The sequence below is a fragment of the Monodelphis domestica genome, chromosome 4 (genome assembly GCF_027887165.1).
Source record: "Monodelphis domestica isolate mMonDom1 chromosome 4, mMonDom1.pri, whole genome shotgun sequence".
Taxonomy (NCBI): domain Eukaryota; kingdom Metazoa; phylum Chordata; class Mammalia; order Didelphimorphia; family Didelphidae; genus Monodelphis; species Monodelphis domestica.
The window spans coordinates 106,452,075-106,464,780 of NC_077230.1; the positions used below are offsets into that span (position 1 = coordinate 106,452,075).

The 12,706-nt window shown below is 35.9% G+C and overlaps 1 protein-coding gene across 5 annotated transcripts in view; it reads left to right on the forward strand.

Annotated features, from left to right (window-relative positions):
• PLEKHB2 (pleckstrin homology domain containing B2) overlaps positions 1–12,706 on the forward strand; it is a 50,912-nt gene that overhangs the window by 23,665 nt on the left and 14,541 nt on the right. For all 5 annotated transcript variants that reach the window (XM_007493972.3, XM_056793695.1, XM_001366058.4 and 2 more), the window contains exons 3-4: positions 986–1,138; positions 8,045–8,147. In XM_007493972.3, the coding sequence (XP_007494034.1) occupies positions 986–1,138; positions 8,045–8,147 (256 nt within the window). The remainder of the gene's footprint in view (positions 1–985; positions 1,139–8,044; positions 8,148–12,706) is intronic.

Consider the following 12,706-nt stretch of genomic DNA (forward strand, 5'->3'; position numbering starts at 1 on the left):
TCAAACACTAGTTTACTGAGGTCATTTACTGCTAATCTAGTCGACTACATTGATCTACCCTTCTATTTCTTAGTGAGTATCAGATTCCTTATGAATACTTTCTACTAGCTAGTTCTTTGGTAGAAAAAAAAAATCTTACTTTTTCCTTTTCAGCATATAATTTTCTAACCTCAGTTCTCTGCAAAATGAGATGATAAAAAATTTGATTTCTAAGGTTCCTTCAAGCACTGTCATTTGATCAGACAATATCATTCTTCACATTAACCCTAAGGCTTAGGGCTGTTATGTATCATAATAGACAATTTGTATAGGTCTTTTAGGTTTTCAGAGGACTCCTGAGCATCCCTGTGACAGAGGCAACATAAGTTATTCCATGTGTTGCACAGGGAATTTCCAGCAGATCCGAAATTATCTGCTCTCAGTCACACATCTCAAAGTCACCACTTGAATCTAGGTTTTCTGGTTTCCAGGTTGAGTTCTATTCCCCATCTCCAAGATGTATCTATCAGACAATCAGCAAGAATATAAAAATGTTTCAAAAAAGGAGGGAGGGGGATGTCCTTTTTCTGGGACAGCTATTATAAGAATTCTCTTTAGGGCTAAGAGACCTAAAATAGTCTTTTTTGAAGGGGCTAAACTAGCATTTTGAGAGGCCACATGAACTGTGGAATATAGGAAAATGAATGGGAGATAGGCTTTGTTATCTCAAATCAACATTTAGTGTTCTATTCTTACTTAACTTGATTCTACAGTGAATTGATCACACTTTATTTTATGATGTGAAAAATAGTACATTGAGCATTGCCATACTTGAACATTTTCATTTTACTGTGACCTGTCTTACTTTCTTTTTTGATTGCCTCGTGAAAGTTTCTTAGTAACCTTCTTCAAAATGTGAAATGGGATAATTTATTTATATTACAGTATTGTTAAGAGAACAAAATGATGTGTTATTTTGCTTCAAGGCAACATTTTCTTGTTTCAGGCACAATTTTGAAACGGTGGAAAAAAAACTGGTTTGATCTGTGGTCAGATGGGCACCTCATTTATTACGATGACCAGACAAGGCAGAATATAGAAGATAAAATTCACATGTTGGTGGACTGCATCAATATCCGAATGGGAAATGAATGCCGAGGTGATAAATTTTGCTTCATGCTGTTAAAGTCCTATTCCTTCTGTTTCTTTTTTTGATTAGCCTAGGAGACATTTCTGTATTTACATTTAACAGTTTGGACTTCATTAATGGATTGAAGTAAAACTAAGATAAGTCATATTGAAAATTTTTATATTTAATCTTAGGATTCCAAGTAATAGGAATTTAGCAATGGTCCCTGGATGATGGTACAAGTTATGTTTCTGCCAAATGTATTTATTTGTTTGAATCAGTGAAGAATCCCTGCTCCCCAAGCTTTTTAAAAGGTGCAAATCATTCAGTTTGTGATGTGTTTGAAGTTTAGTTTTGTATTTTATTCAATTTAGCATTTAACCATTACAAGGTATAAAAATAAAACATTTTTTTTAACTTAGTTCCTAAGATAGTTGAAAATACACATTATTTCAGAATTTTAAAATGATATTTCACCCCTACATTTTTCATTAATAGCCTAATGATAGTTATGATCACGATTTTCAATTATATAGTGCTGTAAGGTTTACAAAGTGCTTCATATAGTTTGTCTTATAAGTCTATAACCTCTGGCCTTATCTCACAGAATACAAGCTAGGAAATGAAGTGTTTGAAACCTTAATGGAAAGATAATAATCTTTAATAATCACAAACCCCTGAGGAGCAGAAGGCAGATTCTTTGCTTAATCTAATTTCTTGCAATGCTTAGTACATAACTAGGTGCTTAAGTTCACATTGAAACATAATGAGTAGGGCAGCTAGGTTGCATAGTAGATAGAGCACTGGGCCTGGAATCAGGGAGGCTCATCTTCTTGAGGTCAAATATGGCTTCACACATATATAGTTGTGTGACCCTGGGTAAATCATTTAACCCTGTTTACCTTGGTTTCCTCCTCTGTAAAATCACCTGGAGAAGGAAATGGCAAACCACTCCAGTATCTTTGCCAGGAAAACCCCAATTGAGGTCGAGAAGAGAATAACAGTTTCAACAGTGAAAAAGCATGATGCCTGAGGTGTGTGATCCTTAGTGAAATAAGTAGGTAGTGTAAGTAATATTAGGCCCATTTCACAGAGGAGAGACTGGAGCTGAGAGGTGAGATGATTTGTTCATGGTTACACAGCTTTATGTGTTAGAGGACTTGGACCTGGGTTTTATAAGGATGGTATTGAACCAGTATCCTTACTTGTATAATCTCTTAGTTATCGATAAAAGGCCAGTTGATTAGCTGTTGAAGGTGAGCAGTTGGTACTGTAAAGATTAAAATTTTAGGGAAACTGAGGCATGATAGACTGAGGCAGGTAGAAAATAGTTTCTCTCTGCAAGGAGTATTATATTTTTTATGAGGTTTATTAAAGATTAAGAATTAAAGAAAATACAGGATAAGAGAACATGTGTCTAGGCCTCTGGCCTAGACACCTCACCTACATTATGAAAGAGCCGCCTCTGCTCCAAAAACGGAAGTCCAAAAGAGAGCACAAAAGCCTTTACAATCAGGTTAAATACCTTCTCGATCTCGGCCCACATGAGAATTCAAAGCATTCTGGGGAAGTGGAGCAAGGGCTTCTGGGGATTGAAGTCTAGAGTTCGAGTCTATTTTTACATACCTCCGTTTGATCGTTATTGGGGAGAGAAGTTTCCCCAAAAAGGATCATGAAAACATAATGAACTTAAACATTACAGTAATTTGAGGATAAGAGAAAAAAAACAAAACCAATAATTGCTGAATGCATGGCCAAAAAGCCAGTTAGGGGCCAGTCCCCTTTGGCATGAAAGTATACATACAAATAAATGTTCAATCAACCACACCCAAAGTTCATTTTGTGCAGCTTGTGGTCTGGAGGCTTCTTCATTGTGTCTTCTCAACAGTTCAGTTTCTGGATTCAGAGAGGTAGCATGTTTCTTTACCTAAAATTCTTCTCAAAAGGAATTTAAACTTTGCAATTTAAATAATGATATTTTTTACATTCCCCCCGTTAAGAGGGTGATTAAAAAAACAGGATCACTTAGGGATGCATGGCTGAGGTATGAGGTATATGAATCAATTGGCAAGAGATATTAAAAAGATATCAGAAAAATCCAAATAAAAAAGAAAAAACTCTGGATGAAAATATAGACTATCAAAGTCTTATGTGAAAAAATTCTAAGTAAAAGAAAAATAAATCTATAACAGGTCCTTGAATCAGGGCCCAATGATCTAAGCAATGATGCATTTACCCAGTCAATAGCTAGGACTACATAAAGGTACCACACTATGAAAGGCAGAAAAGGGGACCAGATTATATGAGCCAAGGTTTCGGGGATACTCGTCTGTGAGTATTTTCAGAGTGAGTGTGGACACAAGGAAAGCCTATGTCTAGCATGTTAAACACAGTAACCTCAAGTCTTCACACTAGGTTCAAGACCTTTGTATTGGCTTAGAAGTGCATCAATCCATCCTGGATTGGCTTTTCTTTGGCTCTGTGCAATGGCTCTTGTGTGTATCTCTTGTCCTGGAATCAGACAGAATTATTAAGCAAAGTCCCATAATTTAAAAAAATAATTAGTGGCATCATTTTTATAGTCACAAGCCTTTTGGGTTATGCATTAGCAAATGTATCTTAAACTTATAGTACTGAAAAATCAAAAGGTTAAAGAAAATCTTAATGCTGGTGACATATGCTTCAAATATAAAAAGGAGAGAAAAAATAAAAAATAAAAAATACTGAAATAGTATATTGCACATGGAAGAAACATATAATAAAAGAGCTTTAAAAAAATTCAAAAATATAGCTTATAATCATTGACACTCTGTGTCAGCTAAGAAAATATAAAATGCAAGGCTTTCTCACCAAAAATGAGATCCATTTCCTCTTAATATCTGGCCATGCTCCACTATAAATATGAGGCAAATGAATGTTGCAAGGTTTTTTTTCATTTTTAAAGAACAGTAGTACAAATATGTGGTATCAATATTCCCCCAAATTCTCAATAGCCCAATTAATTACAATAGCAAACAAACACACTATCATATTTCACATAAGTTGCTGTATGGCATTTTTAAAACCTATGAATTGATGGATATTTGTCACAATTTTTACAAACGTAGCAATCTTTCAACCTTGGCGAATAAACATATTTTTAAACAAAGTAAAACTCATCTAGGGTTAAGAACATAATCAAGAAATCTACATATCATTCTGGTGGAAGTAAAATAGTGAGCTGAAGAGTATAAATGAGAGGTGCTCCTTTTTTGGAGGCTTTTTTTTTTTAAGGGATATATGCCCTGAGATTAACTGCCCAACTTCCATTCTCATGCGGGAAGGTTCGGGGTTATAATTGTATTTCACTTCAGCTATGGGCCTTACCTTGTGGTAGGGGCAGGCAAAAATAACCAGAGATTGTTAAAAAAAATTACAAAATCATATTTAAAAAACCCTTAAAATCATTTGAGATATTTAGCACATTAAATTTTCCAAAGGTTGTTATAGCAATTGTAACCAGTTCTGAAGTTCATATATCCTCTGTGACAATTTACAAAGGCAAAATTTAGAAAGGCTGTTTTTTTTTTTTCATATATGGGCTTAATTACAATATTTGTTCACAATAGTTATAGGGGGAAAAAAACCAGAATTTCAAAACTCAGTACATTCAAAATAAATTAAATCAACCTTCAGTGTAACAGAATAATATTGAATGCAGTTAAAATCACAAAGTTAAACCTTAAACCAAGCAAATATCAAAATGCAATAGAAATGCAGAGATTTTTCTTATAAACCATTGGAGTCTGAAATGCCTTAAAATATATAACCTCCAGTCTTTAAAGTTCCTTTTTTTTTTTAAATTATCCATTTAAATGTCTATTGTCCGAAGGCAGAGTGGTAAGGGCTAAGCAATGAGGGTTAAGGGACCCGTCCAGGGCCCCACAGCTGGGGAGTATCTGAGGCTAGATTTTAACCCAGGACCGCATGTCTTTAGGCCTGGCTCTCAGTTTGCTGAGAAGCAGAGTTTTTTCCTCAAAGTTAGCTAAAAGTAATGCAGGTGAAGTCAATAAAAGGATCAATGCAATTAAAAGACATCCTTGTAAAATAGCCATTGTTTTTAAGTTCCTGCTTAAAAAAGTCTTCTCCTCTCCCTTTTTTTTTTTCTCTCTTCCCTCCTCTGATACCTCCTCCTGCCCCAGTCCACGTGGAGCCCAGGCTGCCCACATGGAGCTAATACTCCCTCCCCCCGTTTTGTTACCAGCTGGTAAGAAATGAGTCCTGAGCGATCTGCTCCAAGGATCTGGGTTTGTTGGGCAGGCAGGTCACCAGGTGGTTGAGATCTGGGTTAAACAGGGACCTGGTGAGTGAGAGAAAGGTCAGGAGCAGCAGCAGGAGAAACAAGCAGGCAGAACTTAGCAGCCAGGGGCCAGGTGGGCCGCAAATGCAACAGGTCTGGATCGGGGGCTGCAGGCAGGAACGCACGAAAGCAGGGCCAGGAGCCTGAGCAGGTAGCCAGGGTGGGCAGGGCCAGGACCAGGTGATATTGAATCCAGAAAGTCCAAAGTGGATGGCCGACAGGAGCTCATCAAGATGGTTTTCTAAAAAAGCATCTTGGAGAAAGGTGGCTTAAAAAAAATTCTAGGCACTAACTATTAAAGCTGAACTAAAGATCAGAAAAGAATCAGAAGATTGAGAGTCTTTTCTCCCATTAGGTTGCCAACTGTAAAGATTAAAATTTTAGGGAAACTGAGGCATGATAGACTGAGGCAGATAGAAATTAGTTTCTCTCTGCAAGGAATATTATATTTTTTATGAGGTTTATTAAAGATTAAGGATTTAAGAAAATACAGCTCACCTACATTATGAAAGAGCCGCCTCTGCACCAAAAACGGAAGTCCAAAAGAGAGCACAAAAGCCTTTGCAATCTGGTTAAATACCTTCTTGATCTTGGCCCATGTGAGCATTCAAAGCATTCTGGGGAAGTGGAGCAAGGGCTTCTGGGGATTCAAGTCCAGAGTTCGAGTCTATTTTTATAGTACACTCTTGGGCCTAGTAAATTGGCTGTAAAAAGTCTTTGAGACATATATATAAAAATACCTATATTTAATATCTTAATGATATAAGGAAATGGAAGATAACAGTAACAGGGTTCAAGGATAAGAGGTTCCCTAACAACTATGGGGTCTCTAACTCAACCCACACCTAACTCTAAGGCCCTCACAGACTCTCTTCTGTCCAGGAAACCAGACCTGCTCTTCTTATCTCTTAGCTTCCCCAAAATCTATCTAGCTAAGCCTATTTCTAATACCTTATAAAGTACTATATAAATCTTAAAAATACTGTCTCAAGATGGTATTCCCGCAACTGCTGTATTTCCAGCCTAGCCAAAAGTTGGTTCTGGTTGAGGCAGCAATGGCTACTTGCCTGGATAGGCCAAAGCCTGTCCTCCTTTCTCAGAGAGATCAGAGAAAAAGATCTTTTCTTCCTTCTGTCAGGCTTTTCACTTATCGCTTTTCACTTCAGCCACTGTCAAACTACCAATCTGGTATTCCCAAAGGTTTCACAGGGAATTTCCCAGAGAGCTAAGGAAAAGCTGCCTTCTGGACCTTGCATAGCCCTGAGAGCTCAGAGAGAGAGAGAGAGAGAGAGAGAGAGTCCACAGTGACAACTGGAAACCTCACACTTTTATAACCACCTGAGGATTCTAGCAGCATCTTTGGCTCCAAATTCTAGCTGAGTCTAAAACAGTCTCAAAGGATAACAGGATCTACTCCTGTCATTCACTTATAAAATCCAAAAACCTAATAATGCTCCTAATAGTTTTCTGACACCTAAATAGAGGGTGCTTTACACTGTACCATGCTACATTTTGGATAGTTAAAGAATCTCAGAACTTGAAGGGACTTTGGAAATAATTTATTTGAGTAGTTCTATTCTACCCATGCCCTAGATTGAAGCATCACTGTTAGTATTTGGGGCAATTTGCCATTTCCCTTCCATCACCCACATTTGGATCAATGCTGTATGAACCTACAGACAAATCCTGCTATTGAGAATTCTGCTAACATTTAATTGCTTTTATTTTATGATAAACAAGAATGTTGATAGGTTCAAAGATCTTGAACTTGAAGGGACCTCAAAAACTATCTACTTTAGCTCTTTTATTTTACAGATGATGGGATAGGCCCTGGAACATTAAGTGCCCTAATAGAAGTCAGAAATGGAATTTCAACCCAATAGTTGATAAAGTTTGGATGTTCATTCCCAGTAAAGCAGTTCACCTTTTTTCAGGTTTACTGCTAAATAAAAGCTCATTTAATTCATTTTATATTACACAATATCTTGAATTTGGACACAGCCAGCCATTGTGTGTTCTATATCTGCTTGTATAAATGGTATTCTCTAGAAAAAGTATTGAAACCACCAATTTTATTTCCCTGGAGGAATTTGAATGAGAATGAAATTGTAATTTCTGCAAGTTTGATTATGGAAGGAGAAAAGACTTTTTCATTTTATTTACATTTTAATGCTTAACTACATTTTTATCCACTGGTTGCTTTCAGTGTAAGTCCAATGCCATTTTACTCTTTTATTTATAATTGGTGACAACTTGGGCAGCAAGATTATTGTTGCTTTTGTTAATTTATGTCCTAGATGATGACTTTCCTCTTGGGAGTGCCCTGTTGAGGAAGTCTCCTCATTTATTCTTCTAGACTGAAAAAAGGAACTTTACTTTCATCTCACTTCTGCCTTCACTCTTATAAAATGCACTACTTGTTTTATTCAGGCTTCTTCTGATTTCAAAAGATGTGTTGAATATCTGACTTAGTATCCTATAAAATATATATGTGTGTGTGTGTATATATATATATACATATATATATGTATATATATATATATATATAAAATACTTATTTTTAACTAAAGTCTCCCACTCTTAATTTTTTTCCAAAGATTTTCATCCTCCTGAGGGCAAACCAAAAGACAGAATACTGCAAATTGTTTGCAGAGATGGAAAAAATATCAATCTTTGTGCAGAAAGTGCTGATGATTGCTTGTAAGTATGCATCTCTTTTGCTGAAAAATATGTTTTCTGATTTGATTTCCTATTAAACTTATATTGTGGAGGGGGTGGAGTTGAGAAGAGTGGGAGGAGAGTTTATCTTCAGGTTGGAGAGTAAATGACAGTGAATGGGTGGAGGAAATGGTAATAGGTCTTTTCCATCTCTAATTACTGTGATTCCATTTTCTGATTCTCCTGGGTTTCCTTGGAAGTACTGCATTGTAATGAGAATGGCTTCACTTAGCAACTGTAGGATTGCTTTGTACTTTTTTTTTTTCATTTTGGTAAACATTTTACCTTAAATCCAAATTGGTTAGCAGGCAAAGTTAAATATGTTCTTAAATTCTGCATATTTCTTTGTTATTTCCATATTTCTCTTTTTAAGAAAAGATAGTTAAAATCCTGATTTTTTTTTTTTGGAAAATAAAGGAACATTAACATTTATGCTTTTGTAGTCTTTCTCCTCATCGCTTTCCTTCTGATTGAAGGCAGTAATGTTCTTCTAGTTACTAAGATATGTATTAGGAATATTGTTATTGATTAAGTAATAAATTCTGATAAGTTGAGTGTCAGGAGATTCTGTTGGAATCTTCAGGTGGGTTTTTTTTTAACTGCTTCTCTGAACTCTAAAAATTTGGAGCAGTTCTTTGTAGCCTTAGGACTAAGCTTGGTTCAAGACAGAGCTGTTCCAAATCCTTTTCTGAGACTTTTCCTCTAAAACCTTTGGAAATACTTGGAGTAACAGCTTTTGGAGAGAGGAGTGCCTTAGTGATCAGTATTAAACTTAACAGAAGAAAAAGAAGATCTTTTCCTCTGACTTTTAACCCAGATTGTAGGCAGGCAAGCCTCAATCAGGGCAACTCTGATTGGTTAACATTGAAACTTTTCATTGTTGGAGACCTATCTTAAGGAAGATATATATATATATATATATATATGTATGTGTGTGTGTATATATTTCGGATATTAGTTATAGGTTAGAAGAATTTGGGTTTAGTTAGAATAAGAAGATCAGTGTTGCCTGGGTTTCCAGGACTGAAGTGTTGCCTTGCAGCATCAGATGGTGGGTGGTATTAGGTAGGAATCTTTTTAGTGGTAGAAAATCCTTCTTTTTATATCCTTGTATCTTATACAAATCCTATAATATTAATAAAATAGTTTTAATTTTTATACATATTAGTCTCCAAAGCCAATTTGATTACTGCTCACGGCCCTGAGGTAAAAGCTTTATAATCAGACAGCCTGCTGGTTTTTACCTCACAAACAACAACAGATACAAGGGACTTTTGGACACAGTTTTCAAAAGTATCTACAGTTTAAGATCCTCTCTTACATATGCAACCTGGAGAATCTGTGATTTCTTATTTTCTTTTCACTCCTCATATTCAGTCATTTATCAAGTCTTTTCAGTTCTGCTTTCACATCTCTCATATGTATCCCCTTCTTGCCCAACACATAGCTAATGCCCTAGTTAATACATCCATCACTGGTCTAATGCAGTGTGGTCTTCCAAGTGCACTCCCTGCTTTAGGTCTCTTCCAGCTCTAATCCATCTCTCCTCCATGCAGCTATTGAACAACTGTTACTGAAGCACATCTATGGGTTTCAAAGCCCTGGCATCCTGTTTTCTTCAAGATAACATAGAAATTCCCCCGGTTCACCATATATTTTTTTAAACCCTTATTTCTCCTACATCTTTTTTGTATTTTGTCACCCTCAGAACACAAAACTACAAAGTTTATTAACTTTGGGTTCATTTCGAATCTCAATTATTGCAGGTCTTGAGTTTTTATAATGTAATTCTGATATCTGTTGGTTTGGTAGACTGGAAAAACTGGCCGTCAGACTTTAAAGATGATTTATACAGTTGGTTGTCATGATGCTGAAATATGTACTGAAACATCACAGTTGAATAGAGTGATTATGTCTAGTTTAAAAATATACTTTCCTTCTAAAAGTGACACTTGATGCACGGTCAGCAGAGCATGTGCTTTGCACTGCTTGATTGTAATATGTCTGGTGAAAATAAGGAGTATCTGAAATGTAAAACTAACTGACTGGTAAAGAGTTTGAGCTCATTTCAGAGGCTTGGAATCTCAGATTCATAAGGAACTTGGAGGTCATCCATTCCAATCTTTACCTGAAGAGGAATTCTCTCCCTTTATCTTGCCTGACAACTGATTATTTGATTTAGCCTTTCTTTGCTCATAGGCCTTCAGGGATAAGGGTAATTATCAATCAAAGAAGTTCATTCCATTTTTGGATATTTCTAAAGATTTTCCAGATGTCATGCTTAAATTTGCACTACACTCATCCCGTGTCCTTTCCAGTTTTTTTTCTTTTCAATGAGCAAAAATCTACCATCTCACCTTCCCTCCTCTACTCCTCCCCACAAATTGAGAAAGAAAAACAAAACTTGTGCTACAAATATATGTAGTCAAAACAAATATCCACTTTGGCTGTGTTTAAATATGAGTATTTTTATCTTTGCACAGTTGTTATTGTAGAAGTAGTTCTGGTTCTGTTTACTCCTGTCTGTATCAGTTCATACTTCATAGGTTTCTCTGAAACCATCCCCTTCATCATTTCTTATAGCACAATAGTATTCCATCACATTTCCACACCCCTCAGGTTCCCATTCTTTACTACCATTAAAAGAGCTATAGATCCTCAACATCCTTGGTTTGTTTTGCCCACAACTAATCTCTCTCTCCCTTGTTCTTCCTTCCTATGATTCTCTCTTCTTCCCTTTCCCACCTATTTTATTTCTCTGTGAGGGGAATGTATTTTTGTACTCAACTCTGTGTATTGTTAGGAGGGGGAAATAGAAGAAAAAAAAGAGAAAGAATCAGGGAAGGTAGAGGGGGAGTGAATTAGTTCTTCTCTCTTGACCCTTTCAGATGAGAGTAAGGTTCAGGTGTCCATTGCTCATCTCCTCCACTCTTGTCCCTCCCTGTTTGCATGGATGTTTGCTCCTGAACCCTTATTATACGAGATCATTTTCTTAACCTTCCTTTCCCTTTCCTCTTCTCTTTCTGTCCTTCCCTTAAGATCAAGACTTAATAGAACTACTCCCAGACCTTCTGTATAATTATAATTAGACTCTTATGATCCTGATTATAAGATTCAGGACACATGCATCATTTCCCCATATTAGAGAACGAACAGTTTATTATTTAGTCATTTTTGATTGTTCATTCTGCTTACCTTTTTATGTTTATCTTTGTGTTTGAATTTTAAAGTTTTTATATAGCTCTAGTCTTCATCTGCAATGCTTGGATGTTTCTGTTTTTTTTTTTTAAAGACAACCCCCCCCCCCCCCCCCCACACACACACACACGCAAGATTATATACTAAATTTTGCTGGCTAAGTTATTCTTTTCTATAAGCCTTTACCTTTTTTGAATATCATTCCAAATTCTTCTTTCTAGTTGTGGCTGCTATATCATGTACAATCCTCACTGGCTTATGGGTACTTGAATTCTTGCTTTCTGGTTATTTGTAATATTTTTTTTCTTTGACTAGAATTCTGGGTTACAATAAAATATATCTGAAGAGTTTTTGTTTTGAGTTTTCTTTTAGGAGATGACTTGAATTCTGTTTCCATTTTAACCTCTGGTTTTAAGAAATCTGCATAGTTCTCATTCTTTTTTTTCTACAGATGGTTTTAAGATTTCTTGAAATATGAAATCTAGAAACTTTTGGGGGGTTCTGGCTTCTAAGTAGGCCTAGATTCTTTAAATTTTTTGTTTTGGATCTATGGTTTTTGTTTAGCTATTACGTTTCCTTTTCCCCCCGTTTTCATTTTGTTAAGATATTTCTTGTTGTCTTATGGAATCAGTTTCTATTTGGTCTATTCCAAATTTTAGGGAGTTCTATATTTGAGCAAGGTATTTTAATTCTTGAGCCTTTCTAATTTTACCCCTACAAAATTCTCATTTCTTTGAAAGGGAGTTGACTCTGCTTCCCCAAATTTGCCTCTTTTATCTTTTATTCATTGTATCTAGTTCCCTGAGGACAAGAAAAAGTTAGGCTCTTTAATTAGCTATCTGACCTTGAACAAATCACTTCTCTGACCCGTGTTTTTCTGATGTAAAGTGTGGATAATTAAAGTTGGATTGCTTCTTTTTTTTTTGGTAAATAAGAATGTTTACAGTGTTCAAAAAGAGTTAAGTATTAATAGCTTAAAATTGCTCTAAGAATTTGTGATACTCAATGTGGTATTTAACAATATTCTGGTTAGGAAAGCATTTTGTAAATTGTAAAGTGATGGTATATCTATGAATGGTGGTGTTATTCTTTCTCAATTGAAACACTGCTTTTAATGTTCTGTGGCTATAAGTAGATGTTCTTTCTTTCTTAAAGAGTATGCTTTTGGAGCACATGCTCTGGTAGGGGGGGTCCTACAATTCTAGAAATGCTTTTCCTCCCAACTCCAGAGAGGGTGTTCTCCAGAGGTGATGACTGAACAGAGCAACTTTTGATTACTTTCTAGTAGTTGATGTGTTAACATCATTAATACCATGCTAGTGGGTGTAATGGGCTTGAGAAGG